A 21,666-nucleotide genomic window follows, 5' to 3' on the forward strand; every position below is an offset into this window, starting at 1 on the left:
GTAATAGTCTATACACTACACGGTCAGCTGCTGTGAACTATAGGCGGCGCCATATTGGCCTTGGCTGTTCTGACGAGCGCCTTTCGCTTTATCCCTACTCCGCGGCAGGCCGTCACGCGACATGCAACATACAGACGATGTAATAGTCAGTGTAAAGTGAGTGTAAATGATTGAACGTTTGTCCAGGTACTGCTGGGAGTGCGTGAACAAGGCGCGCGGGGAGCGCGTGTGCATCGTGTGCGGCGGCGCCAACCCGGGCCGCGTCATCCCGTGCGCGCTGTGCGTGCGGGCCTACCACCAGGACTGCCACTACCCGCCACTGGCCAAGGTATCCATCATCAGCAGCCTATAGCTTTTTTTTTGAAGTGAAACTTCTTTAGACTTGTTGTGATTTCAAACTCGATGAAACGAAAAAATAAGTCCATAGAGACACAAACATATAAATGTATAGGATTCAGCCGGCGAGAGAATGAGATAGAACACATTAGACGTTCTCAGTGTAGTGTTTTAGACAAAATTTTACATACACTTAACCCTCAGAAACAGCCGGTTTCTCGCCGGATCTTCTCAGTGGGTCGCGTTTCCGATCCGGTGGTAGAGGTCACCTACTAGTTAAGATTCCGCTGATATAGCCTATCAAAGCCATCAGCTTAGGTAGGAAAAAAATATATACTTAGACATTTAGGATAATTGTATTTTAATTTTTGAAGGTTTCACTTCTATCACGTGTGACACATGCTTTTTTTTTTTTATAAATTGTGTTTTTTAGAAATTATATTTAAATACGAATTACATATTGAGAAAATGATGAAATATGTAATAATCTTTTTCGATCTTACCCCGACAGAATAATAAAAACGTATGAACTGGTTATTTAAAGAAAAAATCAAAATTATCGATTTTGTGAAAGTAAATCGTAGCTAGATCTATTTATCGCCCCCGAAATCCCCTGTATACTAAATTTTATGAAAATCGTTGGAGCCGTTTCCGGGATTCAGATTACATATATATTTATATACCAGAATTGCTCGTTTAAAGATATAAGATAATAGAGATTTCGTCTTCGGATTGTCCGGTTTTAGAGTAGGTACATTATTTCTAGCGTTTCGAGTCCTTATTTAAATTCGAATATTAATCAACTGCCGTGAATGTTTTCGGAAGAAGAAATTACAACGATTCTAAAGAAGTTTCACTTCAAAAAAAAAGGGTGCGTGTACTTATGTACGCGCGTAAGAAGTTATACTTTATATTTATTAACTTTTTTTGTTTTATTTAAATTTTAATCAATTTAAAAAAAAATCGATTAAACAACATCCTCAAACACGCATATTGGACATCCTTTTTCTTGACATCGTATAAATTCGGTAATTCTCGGTACGGTTCGGAAAGTTCACCTGCGGCTATATTCAGACTCTCGCCAAGTCACGTCGGTCGTATTGTAATGAGCGATTTAGTAGGCAACTTTCTGTTAAATTTGTGTCACGGTGCGCGCGCATCGTAAAATTTCACTCTCATCAATTTTTCATAACGCGCCTAAAGAAGTATAACTTCAAAAATTTGTCATTCATTCTCAATCATTATGTATTTAATATAAATCGCGATCTGTGCTACAGAACCCGCGCGGCAAGTGGTACTGCAACAACTGCATATCGCGCGCGCCGCCCAAGAAGCCGCGCAACGCGAAGAAACGAGACAACAAGCACAAAGACAAGGACAAGGACAGCAGCCTCGAACTCGACCACAGCATGGCGCCCAGGTGAGGGGAGCCCCCGCCGATACTGTACGAGGAGCCGTCGCGGCCTAGAGGATAAGGCGTCCGGTGCATTCGTGTGTAGCGATGCACCGGTGTTCGAATCCCGCAGGCGGGCACCAATTTTTCTAATGAAATACGTACTCAACAAATGTTCACGATTGACTTCCACGGTGAAGGAATAATATCGTGTAATAAAAATCAAACCCGCAACATTATAATTTACGTAATTAGTAGTGGTAGGACCTCTTGTGAGTCCGCACGGGTAGATACCACTATCCCGCTTATTTCTACCGTGAAGCAGTAATGCGTTTCGGTTTGAAGGGTGGGGTAGCCGTTGTAACTATACTGAGACCTTAGATCTTATATCTCAAGGTGTGTGGCGCATTTACGTTGTAGATATCGATGGGCTTAACACCAGGTGGGCTGTAAGCTCGTCCATCCATCTAAGCAATAAAAATATAAAAAGAACACTTAAGGTATCCGTAGAGGCGGACGACTGAGGTATTATCGACATTTTGGTATTGTGTTAAACTACCGTCAGATAATTTAAAAAAAAATCCTAGATTGTTTAATAATAAAAAAAAAAACGAGATTAAAGCTACAACAAGCTTACTTACACTACAACAAAAACCACTAGTGATTGGTTGAAATTGAAAAGGACCGAATAGGAGTGTTGTTGTGTGATATGTTCTAACGAGGATTCCCTGTTGCAGCCCGGCGCCTTCCCACGCGTCCTCCTCCACCGCGGCCGAGGAGGGCGCAGCCCCGGACGCCGCCGACCTGCCGCGGGACTGCACGCACGCTTGCATTACTGGTCAGTGGCAACATCAATGTCGCCAATAGAACATAAGCGGAAATGTACTACGCACAATACAAGTTGTCTTGATGACGCACTTTGAGAGCATGCGGCTCAGTTAAATGTATTTTTATTTCTTTTTGGAGACAAGTTGACAAACCATCCGACTATAAGTGTGGGCAGCGTTTACAGTCGCTACCAAATCGATCCACCTAAAAATATTTTAACTTACTTTTTTATTCTGTTAATTGAATTAATTAATGTTAATTGATCAACATCCTGAGGCGTTAGGGAAGTGTCGTCACAAACCACTAAAATATTACAAAAGATTTTCTATGGCAAATTTTGAAAGGTATCCAAGATAAGCCATCACTGAGAAAATTTCTTCCACCGAGTTAATATTTTTATTCGGAACTAGCTGAATCCCGTGATGCTACCCGCGGTTATTTTGGTACCGCGGATGACGCCGCGGCGCGAAGCTAGTCTTAAAAAAAGTAGCTTAAGTTACTCCTTATATCATCAGCTAGCTACCTATCAGTGAAAATCCCGTCAAAATCGGTTCAGCCGGAACAAACAGACAGACAGACAAAATTGTAAAAAATGTTATTTTGGTCTATGTATCGTATATAATTTTTTTTCCTGCCTAAGCTGAGAGCCTTGAGAGGCTATTTCAGCTTCACCCTAACGGGTGTAGGTGAGCTCACGGGGCTCAAACCTGATGATGTTGCTAACACGAACCTTAGCACGAGCCGTGCTTCGCAGAATCTACCACCGGATCGGAAACGCGACCCACTGAGAAGATCCATATATAAATTCATATTATCCATTATTTATATGTATAGATTTGTATATTTGTAAATTTCGTTAGCGCGATTCAGACATCGTCGAATATCTTCTATCCCACAACAACCATAGCTGTACTCGTCATCAGGTTTGAGCCCCGTGAACTCACCTACTAGTTAAGGTTACGCTGATATATCCTCTCAAGGCTCTCAGTTTAGGTAGGAAAAAAAAGGCTGTACTGACTTATCTATGATAGAGGACACGTTTTTCTGAATTGTAATCACAAGGCAAAAAATTTCGTTGTTAAAAAAAACTGCTCATTTTGTGGTGTTATCTATAAATGAAAATTTGGTTTCCGTGAAAACAAATATACTCATGTAACAATTTGCTTACTAGCGCCTGCAGCAGATCTACCCGAAGACGGTCCACCACCAGAGAAGAGGAGATCTCTCCAGTACGTCGGCGGCAACGGCGCGGTCCACGACGACGACCAGAGCATCGACAGTACGTTGACAGTGTTATTGACTAGCTTCGATACGCCAATGGCATTATTGACGGCCATGAGCTACCGCTTACTATCGAGTGCGACCTTAATCTATAAACGCAGTAATAGAAACGCGCAATTACTGGTGGTAGGACCTCTTGTGAGTCCGCGCGGGTAGGTACTACCGCCCTGCCTATTTCTGCCGTGAAGCAGTAATGCGTTTCGGTTTGAAGGGTGGGGCAGCCGTTGTAACTGTCCTTGAGACCTTAGAACTTATATTTCAAGGTGGGTGGCGCATTTACGTTGTAGATGTCTATGGGCTCCAGTAACCACTTAACACTAAGTGGGCTGTGAGCTCGTACATCCATCAAACAAAAATAAAAAAGAATTCAAAAGTAATAAAAACGCGCAATGGAATTCAAAAGTGAGGTAATGCTTTGAGGTCTGGATAATCTGGATCCTATTGCCGAGTGCGAGGAGGAGCCAACGCTTCCACATTGCACCCAGGTACCATCGTCCCGCCTATTTCTGCCGCGAAGCAGTCGTTTCGGTTAGATGTTTTTTTTTTTTTTTATTGCCCTTTGTGATGTGTGCGGTAGAATCTACTCAAAACAGATTTCTCAAAATTACACTTAAGTTGTTAGTGTTCACTTAGCACCAGATGGGCCGTGGGCTCATTCAACCAATTAACCAATAAAAATGAAAAGCTATCACCATTCTTATAAGACGAGCCCGTGCTACATAATAATAACACGACCTCATGTTTCAAGGTAAGTGGCGGCATTCGCGTTATCACGTCTATGGGCCAGTGACCACTTAAAACAAAGAGGGCCGTGAGTTCGTCTACTCATAACACATTTAAAATTAATTACTTCATGTACTATTATTTATGAGTCGTCTTATATCTATTTCTGCGGTGAAGTAGTAATGCGTTTCGGTTTGGAGGGTAGGGCAGCCGTTGTAACTATACTGAGACCTTAGAACTCATATCTCAAGGTGGAAGGCGGCTTTACTTCGTAAATGTCTATGGGCTCCGGTAACCACTTAACATCAGGTGGGCTGTGCGCTCGTTCACCTATATAACCAATAAAAAAATAAAAATTCTATCCGCAGGCGAAGACAGAGACACTGAAAACGTTCCGGCGCCGCCCCGAGCCAAGAAAGAGAAGAATTCGGCCAAGAAACTCTTAAAGGAACTACAGTTTTGCAAGTATGTGCCTCCGTATGTTGAGTGGACTCACTCTACTCTACTCGGGATTATCGTACAAATCGGACGTCGGCTGGGGCACGTTTGAGGTCGCGCGAGGCGTTCACGAAACGCCCGGTCATCGACGAGTAAACTAACCCACAGACACAGCCCACTGAGTTTTTCGCCGGATCTTCTCAGTGGGTCGCGTTTCCGATCCGGTGGTAGATTCTGCGAAGCACTGCTCTTGCTAGGGTTCGTGTTAGCAACGTCGTCAGGTTTGAGCCCCGTGAGCTCACCTACTAGTTTAGGCGACGCTGATATAACCTCTCAAGGCTTTCAGCTTAGGTAGGAAAAAAAAGTAACGTGACACTTCGTTTAGTCAAGTATATAACTGCCGGTGACCTCAAGGGGTTATAATATCTTGACCGATCAAGTAAGCGAGCTCACGGGTCTTAGTTTGGAGAGTTTTCTAACACCAGCAAGGGTAGTGCTTCGCTGAATCTACCACCGGATCGGAATCGTGACCGACTAAGGAGATCACATTAAAAACTCAATGGGTTCAGTTGTACGAAGAACCATGACCGATGCTTGGAGTGCTTAAAAGCACTGAGAGTGCATTGGGATCATCCGAAATGACGTGTTCATTGGCTAAATCACGAACATAGATCGTTTAATGGAAGGGTCGTGTTCTCGTTAAAATAATGACGTCACTGTACAAACGATAGGTTAAAGTATAAAGAATGCATGATTCCCAGGAACCTGCTCTGCGAGATGGAGTGCCACGAGCACGCGTGGCCGTTCCTGCTGCCGGTCAACAACAAGCAGTTCCCGCAGTACAAGAAGGTCATCAAGTGCCCCATGGACCTCTCCACCATCAAGAAGAAGCTGCAGGATAGCTCGTACGTATCGCGTAGAGGTCACCAGCGGACGTGCAACTAAGAACTATACATAGATTAATAAGGCCGGATTTAAACTTAATGCCGCTCCTGGGCACCGGAAAAGAATCCGCCTCAACACTTGGAATTTTACCTAAACTTATAGTTTATATATTTTACTAGCTGACCCGGCAGACTTCGTATTGCCTCAATCGATTAAAGTTTTGTATAAAATAAACTTAAAACAAACAAAAGGAATGCGTCCGACGGGGGACACATCAAAGGAAAAACAAAATAATTATTTTTATTTAATTCCGAGACTTTTCATATTTATCTACCTTTTAAACCTACTCTGGACTTCCACAAATAATTCAAGACCAAAATTAGCCAAATCGGTCCAGCCGTTCTCGAGTTTTAGCGACACTAACGAACAGCAATTCATTTATATATATATAGATTAAGCTTCAGCAGGGGCCAAGCCGCTGCTGAAGCTTAATACTCTCCACGAGCCTCTTGAAGGATATCTCATACAACACATGTTTATTGGTACCAGGTACAAGTGCAAGGAGGAGTTCGCCTCTGACGTCCGCCTCATCTTCAGCAACTGCGAGGTGTTCAACGAGGACTACAGCCCGGTGGGGCGCGCCGGACACAACATGAGACAGTTCTTCGAGGAGAAGTGGACCCAAAGCTAAAACCTCACCGGAGAACGCTGACCTCAAACGCGGACGCGTTGTCGACTGGTGCAGGCGTCCTTAGTCGCGCAGACGGGTGCACTAACTCGCCGCCCACCCGCTGTTAAGTGGCCACCGATATCAGATCAGACTTACTGGTGGTAGGACCTCATGTGAGTCCGCGCGGATAGGTACCACCGCCCCGCCTGTTTCTGCCGTGAAGCAGTAATGCGTTTCAGTTTGAAGAGTGGAGCAGCCATTGTAACTATACTGAGACATTAAAACTGATATCTCAAGGTGGGTAGCGCATTTACGTCGTAGATGTCTATGGGCTCCAGTAACCACTTAACACCAGGTGGGCTGTGAGCTCGTCCACACATATAGGCCATAAAAAAAGAGTTATTTAAGAGCTAGTATACGGTTGCTTCGTGGCAAATATGGGCGGGATGACGGTACCGACCTGTGCGACCCTTGAAACCAGTGCTTTTTAAAGGGAGAGTTAAATAGGAAAGTTTTATTGGTATTTTGAAAGCCGCAGCCACAGTAGACCTGTGAAACATCGAACATGTCCTAAAATAATTGTATTTCTGTCGCTTTCACTCGCTTTTGTAATACGATTAGCGAGAAAGAGACAGTTCTTGTCTGTAGATACGAAATTACTTTAACGCATTAGAAACGTTATTAGTATTCCTACGTCCTAATGTGTATATCGATGTGAAAACGAAAATAAATATATTAAATTGTCGACAAATTACAATTATACCGAAACAATATTAATAAAATCTTATATTGTTTTGTAAAAAAAATAAAAAACAAAAATAAAAAAATATCTATGTGTACAATTAGTTGAAAAGTCATGACATGACATAGTGATGGGAACGTTCGTTTTCATTGAGACGGTTTAATAGTAAATCTCATTTTATAATTATTCAAGAATAAAATCCATATTGTTTCTCTTAATAATACATTATTCACATTAACAACGACAATAAAATTAAGATCTCTTATTTGTTTCGCTCAGTTCATTCCGCATCAGATTATTACCGCCGTGGCGGTATATAGACATTCCATAGCACATATTTTTTCATTAAAAAAAAAAACCATAGATTAAACATGTGAAACCTCTCGTTTTTTTTTTTTCTAAAATTGAAAGTCAATAGATTTCGCATAGAATAGTCCTGAATTTGCATAATTTGGTTCACAGATGACAATGAGAATCTCATGTATAATATTTTTCATGTGGAATGTGAACATGTTGGTACATGTTTCGAACGCACATAGACGAATCGCCGCTTGTAACTAACCGACTGTAAATATTAAATAAATAATATGTAAGTCTTAAAAAAAAGTATTAGACCGAGATCTATTTTATAAGTATATAGGAAACTGATTAATAGAACTATCCTTTGACATTTCGAATATTAATATTATTTTATTTTTATTATTATTATTATTATAAAATTTTAAATAATAATTTCGCTTAGAGCAACGAAACAGTATTTTTGTTGGGGCGATCGATCGACGCACGAAAATTACTTAAGTAAATAATTCGAGTTTTTTTTTTTAATTATTTTTGTTGGCCAGTTTATTCCCGAGTAGTCGATTTTGTAAAAATTTAAAAAAAACCTGTATAAATAAAAATTATAGTGTTATTGGATTTTTTTTTTTTTTTGTGGATTAGCCGGAATTTATAATGTTAGAACTAGTAAGAGTTAAGTGTAGTTTAGGGCCTAATCGGGACGGAGGTGTGTTTACAAGGGCCTTAGTTTCTCAAAGAATACTTTGGCGCGGTAGGTTCGCTGAACTGACTGCTCTTTAGTGTAACCCTTCGGGGTGAACGATGTGTTTCTTAAAAATAAAAAATCAATGAAACCGGATATTTGGGTTTTGGGATTACGAATGAAATGTAACAAATTCACTCCTTGAAGCTAACTTATAATAGTAATTGGATTCTCAAACTGTCACTTACTATAATTAATTCTTTTAATGAAATTTATTTTATATTATCATTTTCGTTTATTATTTTTTCAATGGCTTATGTATGTTTCTTCATTTATTAATTTCACTAAATTAATTGTGTCTCTCTTTCAGTTTTAATGCAAACACATTCCACGTAATTATTATTATTTTTTTATCTGGAACAAGATTTTTCGAAAGCTTATTTGGTGACTTTAATGATTGATGAGAAACACAGCAATATTATGAACAATTTTAAGCTTAGTCCATTTATTTATTTTCCATTACCAATTATTTATTGCATTCTTAATTAATTTTGTTATTGGCAAATAAAGAATGGGTACTTATATTTTGCAATTTTTTCTCATAATTTATTTATTTTCAATTGATTACTTGTTCTATAAATAACTCAGTGTTTGAATGCAGATTGTATGAATAGGACTTAATTTTTTATTTCAAATGTATTTCGTTTATAATTTAAAAAACTATAAAATGATTCTATTTTTTTAACTTCCGCTTCCAATGCTGCCAAGAAACTTAACGATTTCCTTAAATCATAATTATTATTATTTTTTGTATTTTTTATTTTCTTAGTCAATTCATCGTGAACAGTGAGTTTGCGAGACGCGAGTGTAACGTTAATGTGTGCGATTCATTTTTAATTATAAATAAAAATATATAAATAAACTATATATATACAAATAAAATACATAATTTTTGAAACACTCTCCACTGGTTTCATTATTTTTCCGTTTTCCTATCGTTAAGAACTACATAAGAGACGTATGGCCCTGATTTATAAAGGCAAACATGTATTCATCCGAGCAACCTATTTAATTATACGTAATTTTGTGAAAAATGTTGTTTCATTCTTGTTAAGGATCTCTAAATCCCCCTCCAAACAAGTTTTTATTCTCGCCCACCACCGAGCTTCACTTCATCGAGCGACCGCGAACGCATATACATCTTTAACGATTACATACATTATCTACTACAATATTCAACCTCATTATTATTTGTTCTTCAGTTTTTATCTTTTAATATACTTGTAAATACGAGCCAAATCGTTTCATTGAAGAGTACAATAAGACATCCAGCAAGGAACAATTCTTATTACTAAGGACCTGACCACTCTCAAATAAAACATCAAACTTAACTTATAAGCTATAAATATTTATTTATTTTCAAGTTAATTTTATAAAATCATACAGGGTTTAAAGGAACCATTGCCAAAATCGAACTTGCGATAAAATCTAATAAAAACATAACAGGATAGCATTAGATTGCTATGTATTTATAATATCAAGTTCATATCTCGATAAAGATACCAGACTTTGTGGATTCAACACGTCATACAACACTTGACACAACTATGGGGCGTTGACCCCGAGTCAGCTGACAACAGAATTATTTCAAAGATTTTTAATTGTCACGTTTTAACAGCTTAATTTATGTTCTATATATATCGGAGAACGATAACAAAAACAATAATATTATTGAGATACATTATAATGTATTAACATGTGCAATGCATGTAAAGATCTTGAGAAGTTTATCGTTTTTTTTTGAGTTTGTCGAATCTGATTTAGTTTTTCATTTTAGCTTAAAGAATTTAAGTTAATTAGAATGATGCATCTCTACAGTACACTAGTATCTATTTGAGATATATTATTAGTTCAGAAGCGCCGCCTGTACCGTCTGGTAACGGTTCCATTACACCGGTTTGTATTTAAGCTCACGCCGAAGTTTCGGCTTCAGCGCGCATTTTTTTCATCTTTTTACGACGTTGACTTCGCTTCTGCTCCAGCGGGACACTACCGATCAGCTTACCAGCTTTCTGTAAGGCCAACAGTTTCGCTGATTTACCCTAAAAAAAAAGAAGGTATTTTATAGGGCCACAAAAATATATTATGTATGTGAAAATAGAGCTGGCATGGTTTATAAAGGAGACGGAAAATCGTGGGCCAAAAATGTAATAGCTTGGAATGTAGTCTAAAAAATTTGTCATATTTTTTTATATAAGAATATAAAAAATCACCTCAATCCTCTTTCTGGGACTGGAGAAAAATGAGAAAGTTAGTTTTTGTCGGTATAACGGTGTGATCGATTTCATTAATCGATTACAGGATTATAAAAAGAAAAACATTGCACTAGGTAATTAATGCAAAGTAATGAGCGATTTATACTTGTTGTATACAAGTGCGGTATACGCCGGATTTAATTGCGATTATATACATAAATGAAGAAAAAGTCTATTATTACTTAACAAAGTAATATGATTATCGATTTCAAATCGATTAAAATCGATTGTATTTTTGATGACAGCTTTGACAGTAAGCTGACATGACGTTTGTTCATAGATTATACCATTATTTTTAGGCGCTTGTTGGTTTTTTCTGCTCTACTCGTTTTGTATCTTCGACGCATTTTGAGTGTGTATCTATCAGGCTGTTTTTATATTTTCAACGATCACTGCTTTATTATTACGAATTCCAACTCTGCCAGCCTTGTACGACAATTGCTTCTACACTGGACACCGAAGATCGCTCACACGTTTGACTTGAAATTGTTGCATTGGATACTGTTGAAATTATGGATCGCTGTGTGAATTGTGGGATAGCAATTCCATATTCCATATATCATTGATATTCATTCATAATATGACATTTAAATGAGTATCCAATGGATATAATAAACATTTACTTATGCTTAAATAAGTTATTATTCAGCTCTTTTAAAGAGATTGTAACATAACCTAACTTTTACTAAATCTTTATTAACTCTGCTCTCAGATTGAGAAAACTTTTATAATTTTCAGCAAGGTACTGATAAATCTGAATCTATTAATTCATATTAGTTTCATCACGTTACATTCGGGCCCAAAAATGTATGTAATCGTTTCAGTCTCCTTTGCGTGATTACTGTCAGAGCATATACTGAAGTCGCATGTCTAGAAAACATCGCTCGTTATATTCTTACTACGAAGTTTTCATTTTGTTTGAAAAGAGGAACGGTTGTTACAATTGGCATTCACATTGTAATGTCTATATTGTGTTTAAACTCAACCAAACTAGACTTTGTGTTTAACTAAATGATTATCACCCCTGTATTGTTATAAATTAATTAATACACATACATCATAACTCACCTTGGCTTCGGTTAATGTTATTTTACTGTTCTTCTGCACGGAATACTGTACGTTGATTCTCTTGTTGTCCAACATTGTGTGATTCTTTGACAGTGCCAGCTAAAGAGATGTTTAATAAATTAGTAAAAGTTATGGTTGAAACATGGGAACAGGCGACAAACTCTGACATGAGCTTGCCGAGTTTGTCGCGTTATGTTTCGCTTATGCTACCTTAATAACAATAAAACTTATTAATATGAAGACAAAATTCTTAAGCTCATATCTTGTAATTCTAAGCTGAGTTTAGTTGACACATGAGACCATAGGGCATTGAACTATCAGTGTTGGTGTCATAAAATCAGTAGGTAATTACGCAATAATGTCTGACGCAAACATCTACTGGAATAGAAAAATTAAAATAATAAAATTTACCTCATAACTTGTTTCATTATCTAGTTCGATATAGGCAATTGCAGCTTTCTTGCCTTCTGGAGTTTCAGGCAATCTGATGTCCTTAATGTTGTCACTTATGTCTAAGAAATGATGTGTAAGCTGAAAAGAAATAATAAATAAAGCTTTGGAATAAACAGACCTTCTCAGATTGTCTAGTAATGTACCAGGTCTTTCAGATGACATTTAAGAATTGATTTCCAGATAAGATAAACGATGCGTATTGAGCGAAATGTGGCTTAAAACAAATAGCCTTTTACCCCTCGATATTATTGTAAACATGTCGGTGAATACTGTTTAAAGTTAATCTATATAAATAAAAATGAATTGCTGTTCGTTAGTCTCGCTAAAAGTCGAGAACGGCTGAACCTATTTGGCTAATTTTGGTCTTGAATTATTTGTGCAAGTCCAGAGAAGGTTTAAAAGGTAGATAAATATGAAAATGCTCGGAATTAAACAAAAATTACAATTTTTTAAGTGTCCCCCGTCGGACGGATTCCTTTTGTTTGTTTTAAGTTTATTTTATACAAAAGCTTAGGTCTTTTATTTATCGATTGAGGAGTACGAAATCTGCCGGGTCAGCTAGTATTTTAATAAATAAATAATAGTTTAAAAAAACTAACAAAATACGCTTCTATAGAAAATTCAACTAAATCATAGAAATAAATTTTAATAATTTCGAATTATTTTTAAGTTGTGTTTAAGTGTGTATATGAATATGTATGTGAATATGTGAGTATATGATAGAGATTGTACATAGATATATGTGTAAATTTTATGTTATTATCATGATATAAAATTGTGTATGTTGTTTATGTGATTATATTTATATATATATACCGTGTATGTGTTTGTATATTGTATAATGTAGTTTGGTTGTTTCACATTAAGTTATGCACCTACCACAGGATTCTCTACACCACCCTTGGTTGACTGGTAGAGAATGCCTCAGGCATTAAGTCCGCCATTGTACTAATGTGCATTAAGTTGAATAAATAAATAAATAAATTAATTAAAAATAGTGTAAGAAAAATGATTTTATTGCAAAAGCGCGGGATGCACGGTATGAGTAGTTATAAAAATTTTATGAACAGATATGAGTAGAAGGGTTATTTTGATAATATCCAGAAAAGCACCCTTTTTACAATAAAATAATTTTTTCTTACACTATTTTTAATTCAAAATTATTAAAAAAAATATCTATTTAGTTAGATTTTCTATAAAAACGTATTTTGTTAGTTTTTTTAAGCTATTATTTACATATTTTTATTTCTTTAGTTGAATTTAAATTTTTTTAATTTTAAAAAAAATATTGAATTGTCATCGGTCTTTATTAAGTATGCCAAATTTCGAGTTAATCCGACGTTTTAAAGGGGGTCACAAAATCATGTTCAAAGATTCCGTTACATACATAGGTCTGAAGCTAATAAAAGCGTATTAAAAATACATACTCTCTCCTTTTGAATTCCCACGGGTAGATTTCCTACAAACACCACATATCTCTTTGGCCCCTTAACCTTCTCTTGCTCTTTGGAAACCTTTTGCTTTTTCTCTTTACTCAAATTTTCTACAACAGGAGTTTTGTGTCCCAGCTTCTTAAGTGTCTCTTTCAGCATATTATATAGAATCCGAATTCTGCGTAATTGTGAATCATTCATGATAGTTCCTTTGATCATGGCTTGAATTCTCGCATGGATTAGGTCTGGTTTTTGTTCGTCTGGCATGTCTTTGAACTGTTTAAACAAGGCTTGCCTTATGCGACCTAAAAAAAAATAGTTGTATTGTGTACTTTTCTGTTACAATTTCATTTACTAAACTTCCAAATCACTCATAAGTTTTATTTTTTTATAACTTAAGTACGGTTTTCGGAAAATAACAAAAGTAATATTTTTGCAACTGCTATTAAAAAAATTAAGCTCCAAATGGAGTTTTCATTCTGCTATACTTATTTGAGTTAGTAAAAGTAGTCTTTAAAAGAATAACTCACCTTTCTGACCGTTAGTGATTTTAACATTCATGAAAGATTCCACAAACTTTTGATCTTTCAATATGGGATATCTTTCGGACATATCTATTTTGTCTGCCTCATGCTTAACCTTCAACAAGGCGGCCGTTTTTACATCTTTATTGTTCAGTTTGACTTTACCATCCTTTTTCGGTGGTTCTTCATCACTAGACGCTGAAGATGCATTTGATGACTGTGCTTTACCGTTTTGATTTATAATCGTTTGAGGTTTTTCACTGGAGTCTTCATCTTCACTGGATTCTTCAGTATTTTTGCCATTTGCAATGTTTTGTTTATTTTTGTTACTTTTAAGTGCTTGTTGAGGTGTTTTTTCTCCTTGGTTATTTGAAGATTCATTATCATTTGAAATTTCAACCTTGGTCGCCACATTCTTCTTCTTGCGTTTATTTTTCTTCTTCTTCTGCACTGCGTCAGGTAAGTTGGCACTCTTCTTGTCATTTGCAGGTGGGGCTTCATCGTCACTAGACACATCTGCTTCGTTTTCAGTTTTATGCACGACAGGCAGTGTATTATTTATTTTAAGTACATTTTTCTTGGGTTTCTGAGTCTGAGTCTGTTTTTGAGGTATACTTTTGTCAGGTACGTCTTCATCATCACTCGAGTCATTCACACCATTTTCATTAAGCAAGGTTGCTTGTGCGGGTATCTTTTTACGCTTGTTTCTCCTTTTTTTTTTAGCCGCATTCGAATCAGTCTCTTTTTTAATGTCGTTTTCAATTTTAATTCCACCTGCATCAATAACGTTTTTTTCAGCTAGCGGAGTTGGTTTTGATTTCTGTTGTTGTTTGTTCTTCCCAGAATTGTCAAATTTTTTAATGTTTTTGTCATTTTTAGTGTTATTTTTGTCTGTGGAAGTTGCCAGATTAGACTGGGCTAAAATAGGTGCCAAATTAACATTATTTTGATTTTTTTGTTTATTTTTATTCTTATTAACGTTTTTGTTAATATTTTTAGTATCTAAAATGCTATTTTTATTATCAGCGTTAACCAAAGAGTTTTGTTTCACATTTTTAGGTTCCGATGTTACTAAGTTTGTGTTTGCTTTACGTTTTTTACCTTTAGCAGGCACTTGTTTCTGCATTCTGTAATTCAAAATCAGACAGGTAATTAATAAACACGAAAATTATTATATTTATCGCTGTTGGTGCATAGGTGAATTTACAGTCTACCTGATATTAAGCAGTGACTGACTGTCCGTAGACATCCTAATATCCTATGAACTGACAAGGGTAGTTGTGTGTCAATGATCATAGTTCTATTTTAGTAGTAAATAAAAGTGATTTTAGTATATACTACATCACGTGACCACAACGGTCCTTAGACATTGCAAATACTAACCTACAACTTCAAATATAGGTTCAGTCTTAATCATATTGCATAATGGCTGTTCCAACCTTTAAAACTGAATGCTTTAAGAAAGAAACTTTTGCCGTAATACCTAGCCAAAAATTACAGCACAGAAGGGAATTCATATTCTCCCCTGAAAATTCTGACTACAGATTTATGAAAAGTATTTTATTTTCAGTAGACAGCAGCTTAGCTGTGTTTCTGGAATTGCCGAGGTCCGTGAGCTATGGTGACAATTTACTATCAGATGGGAAGTCTAAGTGTCGGCCTTTAATGGAAATAAAAAAACACTTGTCACAGTCTGTTAGGTGCACATGTGCAAATTTTCATTCGATTTTTATCTATGGGTTGTTTTTCAAAAGTTTCAACGGAAACAGTAGAAAAGGTACAAAAGTTTCAACAAACATTAATTTAGGTGATCAAAGATATTGTTTAATCAGTGGTAATACCTAAGTCTTAGCACGCTTATGAAGCAGTGACAGTATGACACAATATTTTAGGTTAAATTTTACAAATATGAAGTTTTTACAGTAAAAATTACCTATTTAGCAAAACTATTCGTTATTGTCACACCGAACAGTAAAAACTATACAATTTGTAATATATTTTGGAGATTTTTCCTTTGAAATTGTACTAGTAGAACACGTTGAAATTTTATGCACATTTTTTTCTAAAAATTGAATGATGTTACCATAGAAATAGTACATGAATAAGTACTTACTTGGATATAAATTAATAATAATGATACTTTACTGTGCCGAAAAAGCTTCGCTTCGAATCAAATAATTTAGGATTGGTTTAATTTAGGTAGGTACCGCATGGAACACGCGTTTAGCGATTATGCACGTTTTGTTTTGATAGACGTCAAAACGCAGAGACTGTCATAAGTAACAGAACTAAAGAACCTATGATCATAATAGACGAAATCCATTAATTTTTTAAATCTAGAAGTAAATTACTTCGTACAATTATTCTTTATTCTTTATTTGTACACACAGTTAATATAATACAGTAATTGCGATAAGATATATGTCGCCGCAACGATTTTTAGAAACTTGATTTTAAGTTTATTCATTATAAAATTATTGTTTAAATTATTTAATGACGATTTGTTGATTTGTGAACAATGTCGCAATGTCAATGTCGTTAATAATTAGGCGTTGTTTTACTACGAGGCCGAATTCCTTTAACTACTTCCATTTTTGTTAAAATGGTGGTAGTCACATTTATTGTGATTGGTCAATTCTAAGACATGAATTACTTTCGCTAATAGATTATTTTAGTGCTAATATTTTAAAATCAATTGTAATAAAATCAAATCAATTTAACAAAGTAAAACTGCATCGATTACCTTAATAATTATTTTGTAAAAATATTGTGGGTAACTCTAAATGTTATGGTGTTGAACAAATGGTATAAAAAGGGAGTGACCTGCGTCACACCGGCACCAATCACGATGTTCGACCAGCCCATACCGTGGGCCCGAAGGTCAAATATTTAGGCGTCACCCTCGACAGTAGGATGACATTCCGCCCTCACATTAAGACGGTACGCGACCGTGCCGCCTTCATTCTAGGACGTCTCTACCCGATGATATGTAGGCGAAGTAAAATGTCCCTTAGAAATAAGGTGACACTCTACAAAACTTGCATACGCCCCGTCATGACCTATGCAAGTGTAGTGTTCGCTCACGCGGCCCGCATACACTTGAAATCATTCCAAGTCATTCAATCCCGTTTTTGCAGGATAGCCGTCGGAGCCCCGTGGTTCGTCAGGAATGTCGACCTCCATGACGACCTGGACTTAGAGTCCATCAGTAAGTATCTGCAGTCGGCGTCCATGCGCCACTTCGATAAAGCGGCACGACACGAGAACCCTCTCATCGTGGCCGCCGGTAACTACATTCCCGATCCTGCGGACAGAATGGAAAGCAGTCGACGTCCACTAACGGTGCTTCTAGGTACTTCAAGCACCGGTCACCGTTCTCGTCGAACCCGTCGCTTGCGACGAAGGGCTCGACGAGTAAATTAACTCTCAGACACAGCCCACTGAGTTTCTCGCCGGATCTTCTCAGTGGGTCGCGTTTCCGATCCGGTGGTAGATTCTGCGAAGCACGACTCTTGCTAGGGTTCGTGTTAGCAACGTCATCAGGTTTGAGCCCCGTGAGCTCACCTACAAAAGTTAGGGTTACGCTGATATAGCCTCTCAAGGCTATCAGCTTAGGTAGGAAAAAAAAAAAAAAAAAGCTCCAGCTCTCGGAAAGGAAACATTGTGAGTACAATCTATGTCGGTTTGCATTTAAAAATGTTTAACTAGGTAATTCTTGTGAGTTCATAATTAAAAGTTGTGAAATAATTATGACTTATTTCTCATTAGTAAAATTAATTTGCATACCTTCCTTCCAAGCCACGATTTAGTGGTTTGTATTTCATGTAAATTACATACATTGAAATCACGTCTTCCCTTTTATTTACACCCATAACCTCATTCTATTCGACATATAAAAAATGGCGAGCTTAAATTATCTTCTTGTTATTAAAATTGGGACATAATAACATTTTCCTATGTTTTTTACATTATATAAGGCGAAGGCGAAGTTGGAGCACGTCGTTAAAGTTGGAGAGCGACTAAAGAGCTATCCCTCCGGGAGCCGTGGTTTTTGATCGCTCACCAAAGCTGTAAAAGGCAAATGCGACATTTCGAGCGATGTCCAATTTCGAAGTCACTTGGAGGGCAAAGCCAAGTTTGCATCAAAAATGCTCGGAGTCCTCAACAGAGGCAATAAAATTTCTTTTACAATAATAATAAGGCGATATTATTTACACGATAATTTTATTAAGTAAATACACTACATAAATAGAGACGTAATTATATATTAAAATTGTAATTTTGGATGGATGTTTTTAATGATGATGATATATATTCGATTATATGTTTAAGATTTCGGTAACTGGACTAACTTTTGCCGATGTGTGTTAATTTTGTAGTTTAATTATCAGTTTGTACATAATTTTCCTATTACTCAGTACTGTGTCTTGTTTTTTGTGTGTACATAAATAAATAAATAAAATAAATAAATAAATATCATGAAAGTTTTAAAGGTTAAAAAGCTAATCCGTCTAGTGTATCTTTTTTAATGAATTATGGCTCACCGACAAGCCTGAGGCGGTCAAACACAAAGCCTATATTACTCACGACTAGACCACTGAGTTTCTCGCCGGATCTTTTCAGTGGGTCGCGTTTCCGATCCGGTGGTAGATTCTGCGAAGCACTGCTCTTGCTAGGGCCAGGGTTAGCAACACTTCCGGTTTGAGCCCCGTGTGCTCACCCACACGTCAAGGAGAAGCTGAAATAGCCTCTCAAGGCTATCAGCAATCTATGCTATCAGCATAGGTAGGAAAACAAAAAACTTACGACATAATAGCATTTACAACTGTTTTTTTTTTCAAATAATATACATTGTTACCTTAAGTCTGAACGAAGAACCTGGAAAACTAAATAATTTTCTTTTGTTTGTTTGAGCGGCTACAATTTTTATTTGTAAAACTATACATTTTTTGTTTACGGAGATTTTGTGGGATCGTGCATCTATATAATAGCTCGTTAAACTCGTGCGGTTCCCAATTTGCGTCTATGGTAGAATTCTATTCAGTTTCTCACTACTTACAATGTATTCTTATTCTATTTTATCTTCATTTACGTCACTATACAATATTACATAAGGACTCGTCGGAACCAATTCGAAGCATGAGTCAGTTGTTCTATAATACAATTGAAACTTCAACCTCATATCACAAGGTGGTGAATGCTATTTTGAGACAAATGAAAACGAAAGTCGTTGAAAATGGCATAATATGGCATAAATATACTCTGGTATTGAACTTCTAGAAATAGGTAGGATTTTTTTTGTATTGCTTATATATATATTTTTATTTTATTTTTTTATATCATCTAAGAGACAAAGGCAAGAATATGCTCTTTTCTTGAATAACCCAATGTCGCAGTTGTTGGGGAAGACTGCTGATGGCAACGAATTGCAGAGATTTACTGTGCGTGGCAGAAAACTGTTTTTAAAACGCATCGTAGTGGAACGCCAACCATCCAGATGGTGCGGATGATAGTTCCGGCGAGACGATCGGTTGCGGAAATCAGCGGCTTCTATTAAATTGAACGACTCCTCGGAACACTCCCCATTGTAAATTCTGTAAAGTATGCATAGGGAAGATAGATCCCTACGCAGTTCCAAAGGATCTAGCCGATCGGCAAGTTCAGGATCGTCGACAATCCGAGATGCCCTACGTTGGATACGGTCTAATGGAGATAGCTGATAACCCGGAGCCCCAGCCCAAAGGTGGCAACAATACTCCATGTGAGGCCGCACCTGTGCCTTATACAGTTTAAGGCGGTGAGCCGGCTTGAAGTACTGTTTGGCCCTGTTGAGTACTCCGAGTTTTTTGGAGGCCATTTTAGCCTTGCTCTCCAAATGACCGCCAAACTGGACAACACTCGAAATGTCGACGCCCAGAATGCCAATGTTAGGCTTGGCACAAAGGTGAGTGTTTCCAAAGAGTGGCGATGCGACAAAGGGGGCTTTTTTAGCGGTGAACGCGCAAACTTGAGTCTTAGAAGGGTTAAACTGGACTAGATGTAGTCCCCCCTAATCGGAAATCTTCACAAGGGATGATTCGATTTCAGACACAAGTTTGTTCCGACACTCATCGACGTGATCCCGAGAGATATTGCTGCGGCCGAAATACAGTGCATCCACGGTACTGTCATCCACATAGCAATGAATGCCACTGGTATGCAACAAATCATTGATATGCAGAATTAACAATGTCGGGGATAACACGCAGCCTTGGGGAACACCAGCATTTACGGTCCGGGGGTCCGAGCATGAGCCGTCTACGACTTTAACTCTCCGTTCCGCAAGGAAACTGCCGATCCACCTACAAAGTCTCTCAGGAAGCCCATAGGAAGGAAGCTTCGATAGTAGGGCTTTATGCCAAGCCCGATCGAAGGCTTTCGCTATGTCCAAACTAACGCCTAGTGCCTCACCCCTACTCTCAACCGCCTGCGCCCAATATGAGTTAGTAAAGCCAGAAGATCACCAGCTGATCGGCCTTTGCGGAAGCCATATTGGGGGTCGCTGATCAGCTGGTGCTCTTCCAGGTAGCCCATGAGCTGGCGGTTGATTATGGATTCCATGATTTTGGAGAGTAAGGAGGTGATAGCGATAGGCCTGTAGTTGGACGGATCTGAGCGGTCGCCTTTTTTAGGAATCGGGTGTACTAGAGCCGTCTTCCATGAATGTGGGACAACGCCGAGGACATAAGAGTGTCTGAATAAGCGCGTTAAAACCGGTGCCAGCTCTGGAGCACACACCTTCAGCACAATAGGAGACACTCCATCAGGCCCACTCGACTTGTTGACATCCAGGGAGAATAGTGCTTTCCGCACAGCACACTGTGTGAAGCGGACGTCCGCCATTGTGGTTTCACACCTCGGGATGGTAGGAGGAGTGTTCTCCCCGTCGTCAAGAGTCGAGTTTTCCGCAAAGATAGAGCCAAGAAGATCGGCTTTCTCCCTTGCGGAATAGGCCAATGAATCATCCTCCCCGCGCAAAGGTGGAAGTGTCGACCGACAGAAATTACCCTGGACAGCCTTGGCGAGAGACCAGAACGCACGAGAGCCAGATGGCAGGCGTGCCAGTCTCTCGCCAATTCTCCCAACGTAATTTGATTTTGCCAATGCAATTTGCCTCTTAAAGAACCTGGAAGCAGAGTTGTACTTCTTCTTGAGTGAGTCAGAGTTTACATCCTTAGCGGCCTTTGCCCTAGCCCAAGCTTGGTAGCATTCCCGCTTGCGACGATGTGCGTCACGGCAGGACCCACCAAACCAGGGCCGAGACCTGCCATCGAAGCACCGCTGAGCTAGGAACAAACAATTCCATGCCCTTCAGCACGACGCCGGCAACCGAATCAGCGCAGGTGCTAGGATCCTCTGACTTGAAGCAAATCTGCCCCCATGGGTAGGATGCAAAGAAAGAGCGCATCCCGTCCCAGTCTGCTGACCTGTAGTGCCAAACACGTCGTCTACCAGATGGAAGTGGTTGCGACGAGACGGTGAGAGGCACCACGCTCCGAACTAAGCCGATGACCCGAGAGGAGCATCGACCCATACCCGAATGGGTTCGGGGCGAGAGG

General features: G+C 38.2%; 2 protein-coding genes across 15 annotated transcripts in view; one reads left to right on the forward strand and one right to left on the reverse strand.

Moving 5' to 3' along the window:
- LOC114241927 (bromodomain adjacent to zinc finger domain protein 2A) overlaps window positions 1-7,359 on the forward strand; it is a 122,851-nt gene extending 115,492 nt beyond the window's left edge. For all 14 annotated transcript variants that reach the window (XM_028172917.2, XM_089735446.1, XM_089735461.1 and 11 more), the window contains 7 exons: window positions 187-328; window positions 1,614-1,756; window positions 2,467-2,567; window positions 3,729-3,836; window positions 4,930-5,026; window positions 5,761-5,904; window positions 6,434-7,359. In XM_028172917.2, coding sequence (XP_028028718.2) covers window positions 187-328; window positions 1,614-1,756; window positions 2,467-2,567; window positions 3,729-3,836; window positions 4,930-5,026; window positions 5,761-5,904; window positions 6,434-6,575 — 877 coding nt within the window. In that variant the 3' untranslated portion in view covers window positions 6,576-7,359. The remainder of the gene's footprint in view (window positions 1-186; window positions 329-1,613; window positions 1,757-2,466; window positions 2,568-3,728; window positions 3,837-4,929; window positions 5,027-5,760; window positions 5,905-6,433) is intronic.
- Window positions 7,360-9,662: 2,303 nt separating this feature from the next.
- On the reverse strand, window positions 9,663-16,489 carry LOC114241969 (uncharacterized). The gene is made up of 6 exons (XM_028172976.2): window positions 16,182-16,489; window positions 14,075-15,195; window positions 13,539-13,849; window positions 12,070-12,189; window positions 11,659-11,757; window positions 9,663-10,377 (listed from the first exon to the last, which is right to left on the reverse strand). The coding sequence occupies exons 2-6, from the start codon at window positions 15,192-15,194 to the stop codon at window positions 10,246-10,248; spliced, it is 1,782 nt and encodes a 593-aa protein (XP_028028777.2). The 5' UTR covers window position 15,195; window positions 16,182-16,489; the 3' UTR covers window positions 9,663-10,245.
- Window positions 16,490-21,666: the final 5,177 nt, after the last annotated feature.

This window comes from Bombyx mandarina, chromosome 02 (genome assembly GCF_030267445.1).
Source record: "Bombyx mandarina strain Sakado chromosome 02, ASM3026744v2".
Lineage (NCBI taxonomy): Eukaryota > Metazoa > Arthropoda > Insecta > Lepidoptera > Bombycidae > Bombyx > Bombyx mandarina.

What these genes read in the sequence shown, in the direction of transcription:
- LOC114241969 (XM_028172976.2), bottom strand. Translation starts at nt 15,194, where the DNA reads ATGCAGAAACAAGTGCCTGCTAAAGGTAAAAAACGTAAAGCAAACACA. An exon ending in ATAATGAAACAAGTTATGAG is followed by an intron (nt 11,758 to 12,069) that starts GTAAATTTTATT and finishes ACATCTCTTTAG; the next exon opens with CTGGCACTGTCAAAGAATCA. An exon ending in TAACATTAACCGAAGCCAAG is followed by an intron (nt 10,378 to 11,658) that starts GTGAGTTATGAT and finishes CTTTTTTTTTAG; the next exon opens with GGTAAATCAGCGAAACTGTT.